Source organism: Alosa alosa, chromosome 7 (assembly GCF_017589495.1).
Source record: "Alosa alosa isolate M-15738 ecotype Scorff River chromosome 7, AALO_Geno_1.1, whole genome shotgun sequence".
In the NCBI taxonomy this organism is placed as follows: Eukaryota; Metazoa; Chordata; class Actinopteri; order Clupeiformes; family Clupeidae; genus Alosa; species Alosa alosa.
In genome coordinates, this window is record NC_063195.1 from 23,729,307 (window position 1) to 23,753,391 (window position 24,085).

A 24,085-nucleotide genomic window follows, 5' to 3' on the forward strand; every position below is an offset into this window, starting at 1 on the left:
CCTCATTTGAACTGCCGTTGTCCTTTGCTGTGTAATTTGTTAGCTAGATGCTAGCGATTAGTGAAATGCTAGCGGTTGGCTGTTGAACATGGGAAGTGCATGGGAAGCTCAATAGGCTAAATCAGTGGTTCTCAAACCTTTTCTTTCATTCCCTACTTTGATCAAGGGGGCATTCTCAAGCCCCACCTGTCCCTCATCGCTCTAAGAAAGTGGTAGGTCAAGCTTAAAATTGTCAAATTTATTGAAATAATGACAAGTTCTACATATATCCTCTTCAACAGAGTTAAAATCAGCTGGTGCTGCAGATATAATAATAAATAAATACATAACACACATATTTCTGTTTTCCAGCAACATATTAGGAAGCATAGGCCATTTTACAGCATTGTACAATATATTCAATGAAATACCAACATGCTGCATTAAATGGATCCATAATCCAGTCATACTGAGCACTGCTGGTTGGGAAATATTTTTGAAATAAACTTTGGAGGGATGTGATGTAGGGCTACTGTTTAATACAGTGTTTTTTGTTTTTTTTTTAAACCTTTTTTGTGCCACGGCACACTTTTGACACTTAAAATGTCCCACGGCACACTAAAATCCTGTGTGAAGAAAAAATAGCCATATACAATTTCAAATAATACACAGATTATGGCTTCTATGCAAGACCTGCTCAATAAAACAAGTGCCCTCTGTTTCATTTGTAGGTGACTATATCTAATTTAATTGTTGTTATGAACTGGATATGTGGTGATTCTGTGAATACTGGATATGGGGCCCCCATTGTACAATGCCTGCATACCACAAATAGTGCAATCATAGAATCAATGAGAGCATGTGGTTATAAATTATTTGATGCAACAGTTGCTTTTCTGGACCAGTGAGTGACATTTGGGTATTTTTCTGCAGCACACCTGATGATCTCTCAAGGCACACTAGTGTGCCCCGGCACAGTGGTTGCAAAACACTGGTTTAATACATGGGATCACAAGAGTGCCTCCCAATCAGACGTTTCAGCGATTTCGCTCAGAAATCTCAAAGGCATAATACTGTCGCGATCGAGGCGCCTGTCCCATACTCAAGTTGTTTTGGTGAATGCAGTAATCTTATTTGCTAGGTGAGGTAGGTGCGGGGAGACCGGGGCTGGTTGGAACAGGGGCAGGTTGAAACACTGTTAATATCCAGGCTACTAGAGGGAGCTGCAACAAAATTCCAACACTAAATTGACGGCCTTATTGAGTAGAGTAAACTCACGTATGTAACTGGTCTCCAGGTCATTAACCCTTTAGGTGAGAACAACTTTTTAATTTTGTAGTGTCAAAACTTAGAATATGCACCTCCCACTAAATACATCCTAGAAGGGTAATAGTTAGGGATATAAAAAAAAGATTGATTATAATTGATTGCTAGGGGACTGATTTTGGGGTTGGTTGGCACATTCCCTATGGCTATTTTGTGACAAATCTATAAACTTTGTATTTTATGCATAAAAACATCATCAATCTTTATTTTAACATTGTTATTGTAATTACTGAACATAGTTTTACATTTGGAAGCATTTCAGACATTTTCAGACAAATTTAAACATTTGAAGTAAAAAAAAATCGGTAGGGAGCAAATTGATCTTGACGGTGGGCCCTACTGAAGAAAAACACACAGGAAAGACATCAGCAAAGCCCTACTGGCAGTGATATAGATGAGCACTTCAAACAAAACCAAAAGGAGTACTGCAAAGGACTATAACATAGGTGTTCCAACTAGGGTTGCCAACTTTCTGATATGAAAATAAGGAACGGGGGTTGGGGAGGGGGGGGGTGTTTCGATAATACACTTCAGTACACCGGCATCCACTGCAGTTAGTGTGTGTGTGTGTGTGTGTGTGTGGGGGTATTGAAATTATGTATGTATTATTGTACTAAATAGTGCATCATTTTACAAAATTGTGAGCTATTATTTACTAAAATGCGCACATAATATACTACATTCTATAGCCACTAGCCTACCCATTTTCTATCTGGTGCAAAACAAGAATCATTTTGATGCAAAAACACTTGATAAAGAAATAACTGTTTGTAGCCTATTATACTCAAACGAGATAACTCTGAAAACTGAACTGGCGGATATGCTGTCATAGAAAAAAATATATTGAACATCACAAGCAGCTCCAGAAGCTCTGAATTTGGTGAAGCCTTATTTTATTTCTGGCTTTTTTTGGCTACTCTGCAGCAAGTAGGCTAGCCTATTTGTTTATCTTGCAAAGATGCACTGTAAAACTCATGACAAGACATGTCATCTCACACTACGCTATCAGCGTAATATACGTGACTCGCAGTGGCTCAAACGAAAAGTGCATTCTCTGTTGGGATAGTGATGACAGACAAACTGAGAGGGATAAATGACAGCAGCAAAGTTTCCCTTTATTTCATACAAATCGTGTATTTTTCGTTCATAGTTTAACACAAGTTGATTCTCAATAATACGGAACAAAATGCGTTCCGTATCAGTTCAATACGGAACACATCTTTTTCCTTGCAAATACGGGACGATTCCGTATTTTACGGAACGGTTGGCAACCCTAGTTCCAACCAACCCCGACTACATGTGCCAACCAACCCCGTGCATGGGGCAGGTTGGCACACGTGCACAACACCACTTTAATAATAAATAACTCAAAACAAGGGATCATTTGTTGACATTGAATGTATACATTTTGTAGCTGAGATCCCAAGCTTTCAGTTAATCTCAATTTGACCATTTCAACGCATTGTAAGACGGAGAAATATAACCGAGAGTGAAAAGTGTTCCAACCAGCCCCGGTCTCCCCTGCTTGTCTTTGCCTTGTAACTGGACATTTAACTCAAATGTATCGCTAAGATAGGCCAGCTTCGTCAAGAAATGTTCATTAGTGAACGTGCTTGCAGATTCAAACATGCGCTCTTCCTCCAAGAAGAGGCGACTCGGAGCTCAAACACGCGCGACAGCACTTTAAATAAAAGTTTTTTTCACTTTAAAATAAATTTAAAAAATCCTGTTTTTCACGTCACAAGCCTAGAGCGCCCTCTCATGGCTGTAGACAGTAATGTTACCTTGGTTCATGCAGAGATTCATGTCAGTCAGCAGGAATTAACATTTTTAAAACATGTTAAATTAGATATATTTTAAGTCGCACCTGACAGGACCAGCCAAACTATGAAAAAAAGTTATATTCTATTTTAATATAGAAATTAAGTGTGTGTGTGTGTGTGTGTTTGAGAGAGAGACAGAGAGTGTGTGTGTGCGTCTGTTCTGGTATGTGCATGCTTGGCTCCACACTGGGTCTATGCTGAGTGTCATTGATCAACATCTGCTGACTCATTGGCAGTGTGTAGCCTAGCTAGAGAAGGAATGTCGGGCTGTTATATAATTTCACACTGTGCTCTCAATCCATTGATCGTCATTAGAGTGACGGCTTTTGCTCAACCAGAGATTGATCAAGTCTAATTTCTTCAATTCAAGTTTAAAATGAACCAAGCTGATCAAAACAGGTTTGACAGCTTCACAACCTGGCTGAAAGTTCAAAAGGTGGTGTTTTCAATCCCTTAAAAGGATGTTGTCACATTCATAGGCAGGGTAATGATTTACAAGTGTAGGCAGGTATCGTACAGCTCTGAGGGTGATATTCCACAAACCAGTGACACTCACACAGTCTCAGAAAACCTGCTCTTGAATGCTTCGAAGATGTTGAGCTACCTGTCCTTTTTATCAACACAGACATGGATGCTGCTCCTGCTGTTCCTGGGACTGTTGTTGGTGTAGGTTGAACTATTCTTAAGTCCACGGAACATTGTTTTGATCATAGAAATGCAACCCTATAAAAGCTATCCAAGATTATAAAGACTGGGAAAGAAGTGGTGATGTGTTTTTGTCATAGGTATGGATACTGGCCTTATGGAATCTTCAAGAAGTTGGGGGTCCCTGGTCCAAAGCCAGTGCTGTTTTTCGGAAATATGCTCAAATACAGAAAGGTTGGTTTGGTTTCTGTATTGACCCTAAATGTGACCACTCTGGTTAGATGCAGACCTACTGTGAAAGTGAAGTGAAAAAGGCAGTGTGGGATTTTATGAAACCCCTATGGGGGCTAACTGAAAAAAAAAAAAAAATGGAATTTTCTTTTTAAATGTCTAGTGTGCGTGAGAAATATATAGAGAGAGGCTCTGACTTGGCTGGCTAAAACAACATGTCTCTTTAGGGGCTCTGTAGGCCTTCACTGGCTGAAACAATATGTCCCTTTAGGGGATCCGTAGGCCTTGACTGGCTAAAACAAGAGAGAGAGAGAGAGAGAGATGCACATTTGTTCACCAGGGCTTTCTCTTACTTTAGGGAATCCACAATTTTGACATGGAATGTTTTCAGAAGTATGGCAAGATGTGGGGGTAAGAAACTCATTAATCATACACAAGACACATCCAGCTGTCTCAAATGTTTTGTACGAATGTAAAAGTATTTTAAGTTATAACTTATGAACCGACATACTGTATAGTAATTCAAATGTGTCAAGTAGTTTGATCCACTGGTGTTTTTCTTTCACCTGACATCAATCTAGTTAACCAATGTGCAAAATAAACAGCGGGCATTAATTTGAAGACTGACCCAACTAGAAATGAATGGCCAGTGGAAGAGTTGTTGAGCACAGTTACACCTGCCCTTGTCTTATCGTATTAACGTTCATATGGGTTTAGGAAGTTCAAAGTTCAAGGAAGTTCATCTCAGGTTCACTCTGACAACGTTACAAGTAGACTACACTAGACTTTAGTAAAACAAACCAGATCAGGTCAGGTCATGACAATGTGGACCTGCCGTTACAGTCAGCTTTTATTTGAAATGTGCATTAGATTAGTACGGAGTGAGCCAACGCCTTTATGGGGCCCTAAGAAGATTGTTTCATGATCATATGGACCTGTTGTTAGCAAGCATATGAAACTTTCATTATTTTAGCTGGTCACCATGGCAAAGAAAGGAGAGAGAAATTGACAAATTAAAGACAAATTAAAGGAAGGTCATGTTCAGGTCACCTTGTAATCATGTCTTCAGTTCATGATTTTGAACAAAATGACCATGGTCTGTGGCCTACTTTTGTTATGTTTTTCCATTTCTAACATTACAACACAGTAATAGCTCCAAAAGCTATGCATTGCTGTGCACAGTGAAATGCTTACTTTGTAAACTTTATAAATTCTCTTTTTGTAAACCAGGGGGTAGGAATAGAGACAATGCATAATAACTCAGTAATACAGTACATACAATACAATAATAAGTGTAATCAATGTGTAGGTGTATTAAATATAATTTTGAAAGTTTCTCTAGAATTTTTGAGGGTCGGCAGGTTATTCTCTCCATCATGGACACAGAGTTGATCAAAACTGTCCTGGTCAAGGAGTGCTACTCATATTTCACCAACAGACGGGTACAGCTGAAAACACAACTCACATGCACACAATATCTTATGCACTTAATAAAATAAGTAAACAAAGGACATTTTAGTTTTAATGCAAGTATTGAATAAAGTGGGTCTAAATCTGAGTGTGCTTTGTTACAGAATGTCGGCCTCAATGGACAGCTGTATGACTCTGTGTTCATAGCCGAGGATGAAGACTGGAGAAGGATCCGTAGTGTACTGTCTCCATCTTTCACCAGTGGCCGTCTGAAGGAGGTGTGTATCTCCTTCTTATCAGAGACACACACACACACACAGAGTCCTCCTGTGCACCTTGGACAGCGATAGAATGATGGGGGAAATCTTGTCATCTGATAACTTTGTACACCTTTGTACACCTTTATGACCTTTATGTGGGCAGCCGTGGCCCACTGGTTAGAACTCTGGACTTGTAACCGGAGGGTTGCCGGTTCGAGCCCCGACCAGTGGGCTGCGGCTGAAGTGCCCTTGAGCAAGGCACCTAACCCCTCACTGCTCCCCGAGCGCCGCTGTTGAAGCAGGCAGCTCACTGCGCCGGGATTAGTGTGTGCTTCACCTCACTGTGTGTTCACTGTGTGCGGTTTGTGTTTCACTAATTTACCGATTGGGTTAAATGCAGAGACCAAATTTCCCTCACGGGATCAAAAAAGTATATATACTAATACTATACTATACTAAAAATATTTATGTAACTGATGTGCTGTCTAAGTGAGAGAGAAAAACAATTCTGCATAATCTCATCCATTTTTCTAATACACCGAACTTGCAAGTGGGATATTCTTCCTACAGGCAATAGGGGCGGACGAGAGAGCCTTCATTCGCCCCGTAATGAGTCATTTAACCATATACCGACTTACGAAGATGATTAATTAACACGAAAACATTGCCTGGTGCCCCTTTAAAGAACGTCTCAGAATGCCACACATGCAAAGCATAACCAGCGACAAGCAACGAGTGGCAGACAGAGTGTGATGTCACTTATAGGCCACCAGAGACTGTTTTTGAGTCACACCGTTGTAAATTTCATATGATGCATCAATCCACAAAATGGTTTGTTTTCTCTATCATCAAGTTATTCAATAGGTTAAAAATATAGCCTTGACTCAAAACAGCTGTTAGGATTCATTTTGATTTGTAAAAAATGTCACATGTAGCCATGCTTAAATTCTGCTCACTTCACATGTATTATGTAAGGGATAATGTAGGCTATAGAACGCTGGTCATTACTGGGAAAATAAGTCCCGACAGGGCGAACCGGACCCCGACGCGCAGAGGAGGGGTCTTGTTCCGCCCTGAAGGGACTTATTTTCACAGTAATGCCCGGCGTTCTATACATTATCCCGTTTATACGGCTACTTGCCAAAACGAAATAATAAACTCCCCACGATATGACTTTAGCCTACATAACCTAGCCTATTTGTTACCGTTCATCGTGGCATTTGCATCAGTATAAAAGCGCACTCTGTGTTGCAAAAACATCATACTATGCAAAGATAATCAGTGAAGGACAAGGAAACACCAGGGCTCTCTTTTCTACTGTTAATGGTCTCCTTAAGCCACCTGATAACATCACCCACCAGGAACTCTCTGATGAACGCTGCTCCGCCTTCCTGAACTTTTTCAATACCAAAATTGAGGCAATCCACCAACAATTAGAATGTTCCATTACTCAGTTGAAACAATCATACTCACTGAGCACTCTGGGCTCACCTTCCATCAATGAACTCCGTGAATTCAGTCTCCCTGCTGAAAGTACCATCTGTGGCCTCATCAAAAAGTGCAATTTCTCCACCTGTCAGCTGGACCCTCTTCCAACAAGCCTGGTTAAGAGCTGCCTGCCATCTATTGCTCCGATGATTACATCAATATTTCACACCTCTCTTCTCTCTGGCACTGTACCACCATCCTTTAAAACTGCTATTGTCAGACCAACACTGAAAAAACTTGGATTGGATTCTGACAACTTCAACAATTACAGGCCTATTTCCAACTTGCCTCTCTCCAAAAGTTCTTGAGAAGATAGTGGCAACTCAACTCCAGGATCACCTGAAGGACAATGACCTCTTCGAGCCATTCCAGTCTGGATTTCGTCCTATGCACAGTACTGAAACGGCCATGATTAAGATTACTAATGACCTCCTCTGTGCAGCTGATGATGGACTTATTTCCATTCTGATTCTCCTTGATCTCAGTGCAGCCTTTGACACCATCTCCCACCATCTTCTCCTGGAACGTTTAGCCAATATCGGAGTGCAGGGCAGCGTTCACCTCCTATCTCTCTGGAAGGACACAGTTTGTACAAATACAGAGTTGCAAGTCTGAGAGCAGTGTTAGGACAAGAGGGGTACCCCAGGGGTCTGTGTTGGGCCCTCTGTTGTTTATTATCTACCTCCTCCCACTTGGCACTATCCTCAGGCAACATGGTGTTCAATTTCACTGCTATGCTGACGACACCCAGCTCTACTTATCTACAAAACCTACTGCCACTCTTCCTCCAGCTGCAATTACTGCCTGCCTGCATGACATAAACTTATGGATGACACAAAACTACCTGAAGCTGAATAGCAGTAAGACTGAGCTCTTAGTGGTTGGCTCCAAATCAGCTCTTGCTAAGATGGAACCTTTCACCCTTTGTATAGATGGCAGCACCATCCCTTGCTCCAACCAGGTCAAGAGCCTTGGTGTCATACTGGACAACACACTTTCATTTAGTGCGCACATAAACAGTATGTCTCGAAGTGCTTTTTTCCATCTAAGGAACATTGCACGGGCCGCCCAGCTCACCCAGCAGAGTGCAGAAGTCCTTGTAAATGCATTATGTGACATTGGCGCCTTGACTACTGTAATTCCATCTTGTCCGGAATCCATAACAAGCTACTCCATCGGCTCCAACTAATTCAGAATTCTGCAGCAAGGATTATTATAGGCTCCAAATCCACTAGTCATGTAACACCATTACTGATGCAACTGCACTGGCTTCCAGTTGCCTACAGAATACATTTCAAAGTCCTACTCCTGGCATACAAGGCCCTACACAATTATACCCCCACCTACCTCACTGACCTCCTAGAAGTCTACACTCCTGCCCGCTCACTGAGATCCTCCTCAGCAGGCCTACTGCATGTCCCTAATGTGAACCTCAGCACCCAGGGAGAGAGGGCTTTCAGCTACATAGCCCCCAAGCTGTGGAATTCACTGCCAGACTACATGAGACATTGTGACTCAATTACTGACTTTAAAAGCACACTTAAAACATATCTCTTCAAGATGGCTTATGGACTGACTGACTGACTGACTGACTGACTTTACTTTTTTATTTTTACTTTTACTTTTACTTTTAATTTATTTTTTTGAGATGACTATAATTTTACAACCTTTTTGTTTTTGTTTATTTGTGAAGTGACCTTGGGTGACATGAAAGGCGCTCTAAATAAAATGTATTATTATTATTATTATTATTTGCTGAGAAACAAATAGTTCGCAACAACACACGCTGCTGAACTTGAATCAAACATTCTTTAGAACACAGCTGATCAACCGTCTGCTTTCACGTTTGAATGAAGTTCCAGTCCTATGAATATGTGATATGAAAGACGTATCAGAAGCACAAAACCCGTTGCCATTGACAGCGGTAATTAGTTTGCAGCGGTAATTACATGAATTTATTTACTGCTAGAACTTTGGGAAATCCCATTCAAGTCAATGGAGCGTTCTACTAGCATTGTGAAGAGCTGTATAATAAATTATTATCTGTAGGCCTATTCATTATTGAATGCTTACCTGGAATTATGTTTTTCCCTATTCTGTTTTCAAAGCAGGCCTACCTGCAGGCATGTAATTGGGCTACAGGAATAGCATGTTTGAACGGGCACTGCACTAGTATTGTACAATGAACAGTGGTACATTATATCTGAGGGTGAATAAATACATACACGTATACATATACATACATCTGTTTTCCTGCATCAGATGTTTGGGATCATGAAGACCCACTCACACAACCTGGTGAACAGCATGAAGAAGGATGCAGACCTGGGCAGACCATCAGACACTAAAGAGTGAGCACTTTTTTGAACTATCAGGGTGGAAAACAGAGTCCCAGAATACAAAACAAAATTTTCCAGATAATTATCAGGCTAAGATTCTGTTCTGCCCTCACATTATTTATGAAATACAGTAGTTTGTAGCAGAAAAATATACCAATATGTACTTGGAGGGGTACATTTTATATCTAATGATACACCACCACCACTGCATAATCTTGTCTATCTATATAATATATAGTTCTAGGGAAGAAGGACTGGTGAGACATGGAGAAAATGATAGAAACACATAGAGAAAGACAAATAGGAGATGGAGGAGAGAGAAGAGTATGAGAGCAAAGCCTCTTCTGTTTCCAGGTACTTTGGCGCTTACAGCATGGACGTGGTGACCAGCACTGCTTTCAGCGTGGACATCGACTCCCTCAACAACCCCAAAAACCCCTTTGTCACCAACATCAAGAAAATGTTGAAGTTTGACCTGCTTAACCCACTCTTCCTGATTATTGGTACTGTATAGCCACACAAACAGTAATGTGTCAGTAGCATATAGATGGATGCGAGAGTGTGAGTTGGAGTTCAACATAACTGTGAATAAAAATATGACCGTTAAGTGAGTTTGTACAAGATAAAATTATATAAACACAAGCTAGTTAGTTAGTGCTTCAGGACTTTTAAGACATAGCCTACCAACCAATTTGCTTCATGTAGACTTCATTTTGCCCCGTCTCTGTCTCTCTGCTTCAAACTACCTTCAGCTTTCTTCCCCTTCATGGCGCCCATCTTAGAGAAAATGAACTTTGCCCTCTTTCCCGCGTCTGTGATGGACTTCTTCTTTGCTGCACTGCAGACCATTAAGTCTCAGAGGGAAGCCAACTCTCACCAGGTCAGTAAAGAATGGATCCTGGTAGTCTGTGTAGCTGTAGCTCATGGATTACTAGGGTGTGTGTGTGTGTGTGTGCGTGTGTGTGTGTGCCAACATGCTTTTAAAAAGTCAATAATAAGAAGAATACTAATAGTCTCTCCATAACAGCAATAACAATAAGCCAGTTACATACTATACTTACATACATACTACAGATTTCACACAGTCCCTTTCCACTGTCAGAGAGTCATACTCCCTGCCGATTCCATGTGGATTCCCTGGTGGCCCATCTCCATAGTAACCCACCTCCACTGGGGAAAACCAAGTCTCCCATCATTATTGTACTCATCCACATTCCTGCTCTATAGTCCATTTTCCTGAAGGTAAAGTTCACCATTGAACCTGCATATCTTCTCATGTTTGCAGAATCGAGTGGACTTCTTACAACTGATGGTGGACTCCCAGGCTCCTCAGAAAGAAAATGGAGCCGGAGATGGTGCTCACAAAGGTATTTCTGACATGTCAGCACATAGACAGCACATATTTATAAACATGTAAATATGTAACATTATAGCCAGTGGCTAATTTCCATCTTTAGTCCTTTGGGCAGGTTGATGGTCCCTAATAAATAATAATAGTTTCAGTACATCAAAACAACATTAACAATAACAACAAACAAACAATCAATGTATAAACAAACAAACAAACAAACAATGTACTAATCACACAGAGTTATGACAGCAGTTTTGATTTTCCAGTAACCATGTTTTTAGGTGGTCGATAAATGAGGTAAGGGTTGACGGTTCAAGTATTGCACTTGGTATTGTATTCCAGGTTTGAGATGCTCTTTAAGAGAATACAGTTTGTCCAAAGGCATTCCCCTAAATGTAGAAAAAAAAAAAAAAAAAATACTCCGTTCTCTGACTAGAGACATTTTTAATCTCTATTATCCAAGTGCTTACTGTTAATTTACTTTCAACAACTTTTGAACAGGTCTAAAATGTGTAACTTGCAAAAATCTGAACTGGCGATGGACAACGGATGAAACTTAGCACTTATTTACAGCATCCTGTCTGTCAATTAAAGAGCGTTGTCCCTATCAAGCAAATAAATAAATAAAAAGGCTGTCAGTCTTATCTTATCTATGAAATAAAAGGTAACCTGACTCCGCCAGATGGATGCTTCGCATTTGCTCTGCATGTCCATCTGGGAACTTTCCATTGGAGAACTTTTGGGAAGGGTCGAAAATACTGGTTAGCTGATTGGATAAACCATCTGTCTATCACCACCTATGTTGGTTATTGACGGGCCAAATCAACCAATCAGATGAAGTGTTGAAGTGTTCTTCTAATACCTTCGTTTAACAATTGTAGCGCCCCTACAGGGCAAGCTGACTACGCCACCCCTTGAAAGGTATAGTTTATCTGAGCAAGGGGAACTCTAATAAATGTTGTCGTCACAGTTGGTGAAAGTATAAAAATATAATCTTTATTAATAAATAGGTTCACAAGGCAGTTGGTTAGTCACCAGATAAAAAAAAAAAATGAAAGAAAAGAAAGGGAACCATATGGACAAGGGTAGGGACTGGGGAACCTCAGCGTGGGCCAATAGGAAGACTAAGATTAGGCCAGGTCTTTCTAACACAGGTGGTCTGGCGCACACTGAACAACACACGTTTAGGTGCTGGGAAAATACACTCAGGTGATACGTGGAAAGGGAATTAAGTACTTAATGACGTAGAGCATATGTTGAGAGAGAGAGAGAGAGAAAAAATCACGAGACTAGCTGTGCAGAACGGGAGAGACAGGGAAAACAGCAAACTATTACTGGCCCAGGCTACACATACAATTAAGTTACAGTAGGTAACGTAACTAACGTTAACGTTTTTTAAACTTACCATTTGTATGTGACATGAACCTCATCAATGACAATCCCCACCAAGTTTTTACGGTAGGCCCTACACTTCTGAAGAAAGTATATTCCTCCATTACGGACTGGAATCGGCCGTGGAGGATGTCTGTGTCATTCATTCCTCCCAGCTGCATGGCTGAGACTAATAGCTTTACAGCTTCCCCAGGAATACTTTCTAATTTGGATAAAACTTACGCGATAGCTACGCTCATCTCATCTGTGGATGCTGTCATGTTGTCCGTTACGTCACAGCTAAACCCGCCTCAAAACCAACGCTGATTGGCCGTTCGTTTGGCAAAATGTCTTTCATCTAGGACTGACAGGTGATGACTATTTCCCTTCTATGCTTTTTTATCAGATTCTGTCTCTGTGTATGAAAGCTATATGATCTTTATCTTTGATCACGAGATTCTGTCTCAAGCAATGATCTTTATCTTTGCCGGCTACGAGACCAGCAGTTCCACTATGAATTTCCTGTTCTACAATCTGGCCACAAACCCAGATACCCTGAAGAAGCTCCACGATGAGATTGATGAAGTCTTCCCAGACAAGGTCACCTTTCTGTTTATGGGCCTGGGAGATATTATATTTCTATACCATTTTAAAATATTTCACAATGGTGGAATCATTTGTAATTGATTGAAAACAGGTTACTAGGCTTAATAGGGGTTATTTTGCATTTCAGTTGATGTAGTTGTGGTCAGGTCAGGATCACAACTAATTACAATTACCTGTGTATGCGGGGTGGGTATCACAGGTCCGTAATAAAACAGCGAAGGAATAACCAGACCTGCATAGGGCTTCTTCAACACAGGGCATCTTGCACACAAACACACAAAACAAAATTTGATCATTTTCATAACAATTTAAGTGTTTTATTTAACTTTAGAACACCCATATGTATTCCCAGTCAAAAATGACTGGCTATTAGAAATTAATGGGTGAGAAAATGGTCAGTGTATAACAGTGTTTCTTTCTTTTTCAGACCAAGAACCACTTAAAAAAAAATCACGGACCACCTAAATAAAAAAAACAGTAGACATTTTAGTAATTTTTTCACCCATCCACATTCTGGCAAAATAAATTGACAGAAAAGGCACTATTTCTTGAACCACCAGAAATGTTATTTATATGCTCAAGTGTCCTTGTGGCTTAGCATATATAGGAAAAAACACATGGTGTTTAAAAACAAGAATTTCAGAGCACAGGAGCAGTATTCGCACTAATGATCAAAAGCTTTACATTTCAACACATTCAGTCATAACCCACTTTGGCACTGAACATGTCAAAGCTCCCAGGAGGGGAGGTGATATCAATAACATTCTTTTAAAAAGAGAAGCATATTACATTTTTATTCTTAACACATTATCACCTAGGGTTCTTAACTTAGACTTTGACCTTTAAGCCTTTTTTATAGTTCTGTCTGACCTGAACGTCATCCTTTTTCCTCTATTGAAATAATTTTTTTTTTTTGTCTTGTTTTCTGTCTGCTTTTGTTTGTTTGTTTATATGTCTGTGGGGGGTGATTGTATGTGTTTTTGATATGTTGTTTTCTGTTGGGACTATGTTTGTGGGTAGGACCTAGTTTTCTATCTAAATGTGTGTCAATTGGTTTGTATGTAGTTTAGATGTGTGTCAGATGGGAATTGGGTTAGCAAGGTGGTTCAATCTTCCAATTGTTGAACCAGCTGATGATCAGATAAGCCTACCTGTGCTTTCTTTTACTGTTGCTTGTGCACACTTGTTTGAAGAGCCTGAAGTCTGAAGAAGACCCTCACGGGTCGAAACATTGCTATAATAAAGTTGCCTGGGAGCTTCCACAACAGTCTGCAGGTCTCTATCCTCCTACAAACTGCTGACACTTTGTGTTCTGGGGTTTAGCCCTGGTTACATAGTATTTGTGTGTGTGTATTTGTGTGTGTGTGTGTGTGTGTGTGTGTATGTGTTTGTGTGTGGAATATGACAAACGTTTTGGTCGGATTGTGAGAACTTCTCCCTTCTCTGTCCAGGCTGAAGTCCAGTATGAAGCCCTGATGCAGATGGAGTATCTGGACTGTGTGATAAATGAGTCGTTGCGTCTGTACCCACCTGTTCCTCGAATTGATAGAGTCTGCAAGAAGACCGTGGACGTCTGGCGGTGTCATCATCCCTAAGGGTGCCATTGTCATGGTGCCCACCTATGCTCTTCACAGAGACCCGGAAATCTGGACCGACCCCGAGACCTTCAACCCAGAGAGGTGAGAGAGAGGAGAGAGAGAGCTCAATTATTGAATTGACTTGTCTAAAAAGAGATTATAGAGGGTAATAGAATTCTTAATTAATATTTTCAGTTCACTTAAACTTTTAACAGTATCTGGGGAAAACCTGCATTTTGGAAAATGTTTTCCCAATATTTGTTTTTTCTTCACATGTATTTTGCCACTGTCTCATGTCTCTCCCTCATGCAGGTTCAGTAAGGAGAACAAGGAGAGCATTGACCAGTACACCTACATGCCGTTCGGACTCGGCCCCAGGAACTGCATCGGGATGCGCTTCGCTCTCATCAGCATGAAGTTGGCCATCGTGGAGCTGCTGCAGAGATTCACCATCAGCACCTGTGCCGAGACCGAGGTGAGAGAGGAACACCTGCCTCTGTACACACACAAAAGTGATAAACACCTGTCTTCTTAACCATGTACAGACATCTGGTCATTCCCTTGTCCCCAGAACATCTTGTGTTGCCAATGGTAATTCCACCTGAAGTTACTTAAAGGAAAGATCCGGAGTTGAAACAACCTATCATCATCTATTCATGGTTTAAACTTTTGTTTGGGTCCATAATTACATTAATTGAAGGAGTTTTGAACTTGGCCGTTGTTTGCATTAGCAACAAAATGGTTTATAGCCTGTAGCAGTGGGCATGGAGTCTCTCCATGGCGGGTCTCTGAATGAGGGCATCAATCTGAAATAACAAATAAATGATTTCTCCCAATCTTCCCCGTTAGATACCAATGGAGTTGGGCATCACAGGCTTTTTGGGACCCAAGAGACCCATCAAGCTGCAACTGTCTCATCGGTCAGCTGGAACACAACTGACTCCCCAAGGCTGTGAAGCCCCTGTGCTATTCTATTATCAGGTTTACAACTTCTTCTGGGTTATACCTAGGCTTGCCACTACACCACCTACACCAGGCAAACCTCATTTTGGCATCAACAAAACACTTGTTGTGATTTCTTGTCTAAGAAAGAGATGTTTAGTGCTTGTGCTTTTTTTTGTGTGTGTGTGAAATACACTGATTTTCCCCAGCAGATTTTATGTATGTTTACTTATTTCTGCTTGTCTGTTGTTACTGTCTTTGGGAAGAGTCTATTGTGTGTTGGGTTAAAGGCTGAATGGTTTAGAGGTCTATGACTGAATAGTTTAAAAGTGAGATCTATGACTAAATGGTTTAAAGGTGAGGTCTATGACTGAATGGTTTTAAAGGTGATGTTTAGGACTGAATGGTTTAAAAGATCAAATTGGACTTATACAGACTGCATTTAAGAATGAGTCAGCCAATTAATAAAGCTGTGATGAGATGAACCCATTACAGTTGGTAGTGGCGTGCACAGACTTCCTGAAAGATAGGGGCCGAACTCCCGAGAATATTTAAAAAATAATGACTCTTTAAATTATGACTTCTGGTGGGTTTTATGGAAATACATTTGATTAAAATAGATTTTGACATAACCATAAACATTTTTAAGGCATCTTGCTGTAAAAAAAGATGTCAATTACAAAGCATGATAAGCATGATTATCACACATGATTATCACAGCATTAACTGTGTTATTTGATTGACGGGCCCAATTAAGATATACATAACCTGTGTAGACAGCGGCGCCGGAACGAGTTTGAAAGTGGGGTGCAAAACAAAAAACAAAACAAAACAAAAAAGCTGGTTTTAGGGCTGGGTTCCCGAGACAATTTTGAAAATTCCAGAGGCCAACTATTCATGCACGTTTTCACGTGGGATATTACGATATAAGATAGTCTAATAATAATTAAAAAAAAAGTCTAACAAAAATTGTCATTATGTTAGGTGCTGTGTACTGTCAAGCTGATTGGACTGCAAGTAGCGTCTTTTTACGCACGGAGTGATTTAGTCTAGGCTACAAATTCTAAATGAATAATCTGCTAAAATAAACTGCGCCTGATATTGACAGACACAGACACACCAGCATAACCTGAATTTCCATTCAAGGAATAAAGGAGGTAGTCTATAGCCCTACAATAATAACTAGAAAAGCATTTCCTGAAGGAAATACAGTGCTAATTCCACCTGAAGTTACTTACAACCTCCATACCTACATCATCATTTCATCTTCTATTCATGGACGATAACTAGTTTAAACTTTCGTTTGAGACCAAAATTAAATTAATCGGAGGAGTTTTGAACTAGACCACTGTTCATAGCCTGTAGCAGCGGGCATAGAGTCTCTAGATGGCGTGTGAATGAGGGCATCATCAAAATAACAAATAAATGATTCCTCCCAATCTTCCCCTCTAGATTCCAGTAGAGTTGGACAACATGGGCCTTTTGGCTCCCAAGAGACCCATCAAACTGCAGCTGTTTCCTCGGTCAGCTGGAGCACAGCTGACTCCCCGAGGCTGAGCGCCCACATGCACTGGACCAGGGGTGCCAATCATGCACCATATTATCCACACATACATAAAACATTGATGCAATTTGTTTTTGTTGTTTACTGCACTTTTTGTAGTAACTTTGATGAGCAACACTTACTCATGACATTATTTTTGAAAGCACCTGCACATCAATTACATTTTTCATCAGCGCCTAAAACTTTTGCTTACCAACATATATGGGTTTATTGCATGCTAAAAGCATTATGAGATTGATGGTTCTAAGCTGAGAACTCAAGCTTACCTGCAGTGTATTACAAGTAGGTGGTTAAGTGGCAGATCTGGGTAAGTTAACCAAGAGGAAGTGGTAAACCTCCTAATAGAAGAGTCCTTTGGCTTTGCTTAGTTTGGAGTTTGAAGCCCCCTGTGCTATTCTATTATCAGGTTTACAACTTCTTCTGGGTTATACCTAGGCTTGCCACTACACCACCTACACCAGGCAAACCTCATTTTGGCATCAACAAAACACTTGTTGTGATTTCTTGTCTAAGAAAGAGATGTTTAGTGCTTGTGCTTTTTTTGTGTGTGTGTGAAATACACTGATTTTCCCCAGCAGATTTTATGTATGTTTACTTATTTCTGCTTGTCTGTTGTTACTGTCTTTGGGAAGAGTCTATTGTGTGTTGGGTTAAAGGCTGAATGGTTTAGAGGTCTATGACTGAATAGTTTAAAAGTGAGATCTATGACTAAATGGTTTAAAGGTGAGGTCTATGACTGAATGGTTTAAAGGTGATGTTTAGGACTGAATGGTTTAAAGATCAAATTGGACTTATACAGACTGCATTTAAGAATGAGTCAGCCAATTAATAAAGCTGTGATGAGATGAACCCATTACAGTTGGTAGTGGCGTGCACAGACTTCCTGAAAGATAGGGGCGAACTCCCCCGAGAATATTTAAAAAATAATGACTCTTTAAATTATGACTTCTGGTGGGTTTTATGGAAATACATTTGATTAAAATAGATTTTGACATAACCATAAACATTTTTAAGGCATCTTGCTGTAAAAAAAGATGTCAATTACAAAGCATGATAAGCATGATTATCACACATGATTATCACAGCATTAACTGTGTTATTTGATTGACGGGCCCAATTAAGATATACATAACCTGTGTAGACAGCGGCGCCGGAACGAGTTTGAAAGTGGGGGTGCAAAACAAAAAAACAAAACAAAACAAAAAAAAGCTGGTTTCGGGCTGGGTTCCCCGAGACAATTTTGAAAATTCCAGAGGCCAACTATTCATGCACGTTTTCACGTGGGATATTACGATATAAGATAGTCTAATAATAATTAAAAAAAAAGTCTAACAAAAATTGTCATTATGTTAGGTGCTGTGTACTGTCAAGCTGATTGGACTGCAAGTAGCGTCTTTTTACGCACGGAGTGATTTAGTCTAGGCTACAAATTCTAAATGAATAATCTGCTAAAATAAACTGCGCCTGATATTGACAGACACAGACACACCAGCATAACCTGAATTTCCATTCAAGGAATAAAGGAGGTAGTCTATAGCCTACAATAATAACTAGAAAAGCATTTCCTGAAGGAAATACAGTGCTAATTCCACCTGAAGTTACTTACAACCTCCATACCTACATCATCATTTCATCTTCTATTCATGGATCTATAACTAGTTTAAACTTTCGTTTGAGACCAAAATTAAATTAATCGGAGGAGTTTTGAACTAGACCACTGTTCATAGCCTGTAGCAGCGGGCATAGAGTCTCTAGATGGCGTGTGAATGAGGGCATCATCAAAATAACAAATAAATGATTCCTCCCAATCTTCCCCTCTAGATTCCAGTAGAGTTGGACAACATGGGCCTTTGGCTCCCAAGAGACCCATCAAACTGCAGCTGTTTCCTCGGTCAGCTGGAGCACAGCTGACTCCCCGAGGCTGAGCGCCCACATGCACTGGACCAGGGGTGCCAATCATGCACCATATTATCCACACATACATAAAACATTGATGCAATTTGTTTTTGTTGTTTACTGCACTTTTTGTAGTAACTTTGATGAGCAACACTTACTCATGACATTATTTTTGAAAGCACCTGCACATCAATTACATTTTTCATCAGCGCCTAAAACTTTTGCTTACCAACATATATGGGTTTATTGCATGCTAAAGCGCATTATGAGATTGATGGTTCTAAGCTGAGAACTCAAGCTTACCTGCAGTGTATTACAAGTAGGTGGTTAAGTGGCAGATCTGGGTAAGTTAACCAAGAGGAAGTGGTAAACCTCCTAATAGAAGAGTCCCTTTGGCTTTGCTTAGTTTGGAGTTTGAAGCCCCTGTGCTATTCTATTATCAGGTTTACAACTTCTTCTGGGTTATACCTAGGCTTGCCACTACACCACCTACACCAGGCAAACCTCATTTTGGCATCAACAAAACACTTGTTGTGATTTCTTGTCTAAGAAAGAGATGTTTAGTGCTTGTGCTTTTTTTGTGTGTGTGTGAAATACACTGATTTTCCCCAGCAGATTTTATGTATGTTTACTTATTTCTGCTTGTCTGTTGTTACTGTCTTTGGGAAGAGTCTATTGTGTGTTGGGTTAAAGGCTGAATGGTTTAGAGGTCTATGACTGAATAGTTTAAAAGTGAGATCTATGACTAAATGGTTTAAAGGTGAGGTCTATGACTGAATGGTTTAAAGGTGATGTTTAGGACTGAATGGTTTAAAGATCAAATTGGACTTATACAGACTGCATTTAAGAATGAGTCAGCCAATTAATAAAGCTGTGATGAGATGAACCCATTACAGTTGGTAGTGGCGTGCACAGACTTCCTGAAAGATAGGGCGAACTCCCCGAGAATATTTAAAAAATAATGACTCTTTAAATTATGACTTCTGGTGGGTTTTATGGAAATACATTTGATTAAAATAGATTTTGACATAACCATAAACATTTTAAGGCATCTTGCTGTAAAAAAGATGTCAATTACAAAGCATGATAAGCATGATTATCACACATGATTATCACAGCATTAACTGTGTTATTTGATTGACGGGCCCAATTAAGATATACATAACCTGTGTAGACAGCGAGAAGCCGAACGAGTTTGAAAGTGGGGTGCAAAACAAAAAACAAAACAAAACAAAAAAGCTGGTTTGGGCTGGGTTCCCGAGACAATTTTGAAAATTCCAGAGGCCAACTATTCATGCACGTTTTCACGTGGGATATTACGATATAAGATAGTCTAATAATAATTAAAAAAAAAGTCTAACAAAAATTGTCATTATGTTAGGTGCTGTGTACTGTCAAGCTGATTGGACTGCAAGTAAGCGTCCTTTTTCACGACGGAGTGATTTAGTCTAGGCTACAAATTCTAAATGAATAATCTGCTAAAATAAATAAGCCTGATATTGACAGACACAGACACACCAGCATAACCTGAATTTCCATTCAAGGAATAAAGGAGGTAGTCTATAGCCTACAATAATAACTAGAAAAGCATTTCCTGAAGGAAATACAGTGCATGAAAATGCAAAAATATGATGTAAAATATCATACAGAGTAAAAACAAACTATATTGGTTGCTAGGTAGATGAGGTTTAATATAGTTGGAATGACTGAACAGTTAAATAAGTGGATAGTTTAAATGGTTAAATTATTTAGGTAGATAGTTGACGATAATTGACACTTGAATGGCTCTAATGTTTGCTAGCAGTTATGCTAACTATGTTAACAAAGATAATAATGTTAACCAAGTATGCTAACTAGCATGCTAACAATGTTAAAATGCTAAGTATGCTAACCATGTGACTTAGCTTAATTTAGCTAATCATTTTAGCAGTTTGGCTAAAATGCTAACTAGCATGTTAACATGCTAGCATGCTAACTTTGCTAACCATGTGACTTAGCTAACTTAGCTAATCATTATAAGTAGTTTTCTTAAAATGCTAACTAGCATGCTAACATCTTAGCATGCTAACTAACTTAACCATGTGACTTAGCTAACTTAGCTAATCATTATAAGTAGTTTTGCTAAAAATGCTAACTAGCATGCTAACATGCTAGCATGCTAACTATGCTAACCATGTGACTTAGCTAACTTAGCTAATCATTTTTAGCAGTTTTGCTAAAAATGCTAACTAGCATGCTAACATGCTAGCATGCTAACTATGCTAACCATGTGACTTAGCTAACTTAACTAATCATTTTTAGCAGTTTTGCTAAAAATGCTAACTAAAGCGTCTTAACATGCTAGCATTTTTAACTATCTTTAACCATGTTACTTAGCTAACTTAGCTAACTAGCTACAGTGGGTAGGAGTCATAGTTGATGACAAGTAACAGTTACAATGGCTGAACAGTTAAAAAGTTCAGTAGTTTAAAGCGTTAAATTGTTTAACAGTGAAATATTGTAGTGAGGACTTTTATTTTGAAACAGTTTTTGGCAGAGGAAGCAGTTGAACAGGATGTGTAGTCTTAATAGGGCCAGTTTGTATGCTTAAAGCCTGAGACTGGCAGCTGGTCCAGGTGGCCCGAACACCTGCCATAGGATTCTAATTGCTTACTTGGCTCTATTGTGATGTCATCAGCCCATGTTAAGTCTATGGGGAAATTTTGACTAGTTTTTAATTAATAGTTTAAAAAGTATAAAAGTTACAAAGTTGAAAAATACAAAGCCCACATGTCCTAAGTAAGACCTACGTAACATAGTTTGAATGAAGTTTCTACGTTACACGGTTTAAGCTGCATTAACTCGGCGAAGAAGAAGAAGAAGAAGAAGAAGAAGAAGAAGAAGAAGAAGAAAAAGCACTGTTGGAATAACAGTACAGTGCATTTTCATGCACTGTAATGATCACAATCTCCATTTTCTGTCCTGTGCACGCAGCCACGCCTTGTCAATAACTGTGATGAAAAGATCTGCACGTAACCTACTTTCTACATTTTGAAGGTTATAGCGTAAAAGGTCCACTGGTAGTCACTGTTTATCCCCGTAAGAAAACGACACTAGAATTAGTTACCCAACTGTGCCTGTTGCCTTTGTGTTTGACTGTAATCATGTTATACATTAATTAGTAATTAAAAATGACCTTTCTGCGCTCCATATCTGTAACACGAACTGATCTGACCTGACTTGACCCGAGTTTACGTGTAAGCCTGTGTTTGCATGATTCTGTACAACGTTTTACTGCATTGCCATGAACAAAGTAAAGGCAAAAAAGGTGTTTCTTTGTCGAACAAATTGGGATGCAATGTGAGCCTTGAATTGAATGCCATGCAGGAATTTGCGAGGATCTCAAAACCGGATTGTGAACATTCTTTGCCATAGAGAAACACACAATAGCGTTGGATTATAAACATGCTTTGCCACAAAAACAGAGAAAAAGGTGAGGTAAGTCGAGCTATATGAAGTTATTATGACCGCCCGCTTGGCCAGCGGCGGTCATATAGGTTTAGTCAGATTTTTTTTTTTTTTTTTTTTTTTTTTTTTTTTCGCATGTCCAAATTTCCGTCAATGATTCCCGGGACACTGAAAGACCGGGGTAGACAAAACTTGGTGGGCATGTAACCCCATATGGATAGCATGGAACCATCGTTTTTCGTTTTGATCTGTAGCCCCACGCTGGACTGCACCCCCGAAAGGAGGGTAGGGCAGACACAGTTTTCTGTGAATATCTCGAGAACCGTAAGGTTTAGGAGGACCATTATTTTTGTATGTTGATCTCAAGGGGGCCATGTCAACGCATTCCATAACCACTCATTTCATGTATAGCGCCACCTAGTTAAACACAAAAAGTAAAAATGAGGTGGTGTAATTGAAGGTATCTGTGACCTAACATAGTCAAAACTGCACGAAATTGGAAGTGTAGGATCATTATGACACCCTCTGTATGCACGCCAAGTTTTGTGGAATTCCGTTCATGGGGGGCCACACAATAAATTAATTTATGTTACTATACACCAACTGGCCTGTAGGTGGCCGGAGACAGTTTTCTGTGAATATCTCGAGAACCGTAGGGCCTAGGAGGTCCACCTTTTTTTTTGTATGTTGGTCTTAAGGGGCATGTCAACCCATCCCATTACCACTTATTTCATGTATAGCGCCACCTAGTTAAAAATTAAAAAGCATAAAATTAGGTGTTTTCATCTCAATATCTCTGGCTGACAAGGTCAAAACTGCACAAAATTAAAAGTGTAGGATCATTATGACACCCTCTGAATGCATGCCAAGTTTTGTGTACTTTCGTTCATGGGGGCCTTACAATAAAATAATTTATGTGTACATTTAGTGGCGATACACCAACAAGGATTCCGGGACACTGAAAGACCGGGGTACACAAAACTTGGTGAGCATGTACCCCCATATGGATAGCATGGAACCGTCATTTTTCGTTTTCATCTGCAGCCCCCCCGCTGGACTGGACCCCCCGAAAGGAGGGTAGGGCAGACACAGTTCTCTGTGAATCTTTTATGGTATGTTGGTCTCAAGGGCCCACATAAACCTGGCTCATAATCACTCATTTGTGATTTGCCCCGGTAAAAATGAAAATCAGTAGGATTAAAAGAAAGCCAAAATAAATATTCATCATCATCATCATGGCTGCATTTTCTCGCATTGGCGAGAAGTAGTCGTTTTGTCCACTAGATGGCGCATCGTTGCAGTGAGGCGTAATTTTGTTGGAAGTTAAAAGGGGTTGGAAAAACAATGGACGCTTCATACAAGGACTGTAATTTACCGCTATTTAACATCTAATAAGGATAGGACGATGTTCACATGAAGTGTAATTCCCAATTCTTCTTGAAGCCGAAATAAATCTGAGGATGTTTATCGGACATGCTTGGTTTTACTGCAGATGCGTTAATCTTGTAATATCAATAAGGACCTAGGTAATGTTACCGTTAAGCGTTGGTTGAGTGATGGAGGCATTTGATTTATTGCATTTGTAGAAAACTATTTTTTAAAAATAAGAAAACTAATTTTTCCCGTTATCTACTCCCTGAATTTTTGGTCATTGATACCCGGGACACCGAACCACCGGGGTACATGAAATTTGGTGGGTATGTAGCCCCACTAGACTTTTCTGGAAAAATTTCATTTAGGTCCCGGGGACCACCACCAGCCCCATCCCGGGCTGGGCCCCACGAAACCAAAAAAACAAACAGTTTTTCCTAAATAACTACCTGAACCGTG

At 39.9% G+C, this 24,085-nt stretch overlaps 1 protein-coding gene across 1 annotated transcript; it reads left to right on the forward strand.

Annotated features, from left to right (window-relative positions):
* The first annotated feature begins 3,684 nt into the window (after positions 1-3,684).
* On the forward strand, positions 3,685-17,489 carry LOC125298496 (cytochrome P450 3A27-like). The gene is given in 15 exon segments (XM_048249261.1): positions 3,685-3,794; positions 3,914-4,007; positions 4,363-4,415; positions 5,347-5,446; positions 5,579-5,692; positions 9,425-9,513; positions 9,856-10,004; positions 10,254-10,381; positions 10,787-10,868; positions 12,586-12,591; positions 12,669-12,823; positions 14,281-14,403; positions 14,405-14,508; positions 14,719-14,881; positions 16,801-17,489. Coding segments are annotated over 15 exon segments (1,539 nt in total). The 5' UTR covers positions 3,685-3,720; the 3' UTR covers positions 16,906-17,489.
* The last annotated feature ends 6,596 nt before the right edge of the window (positions 17,490-24,085 follow it).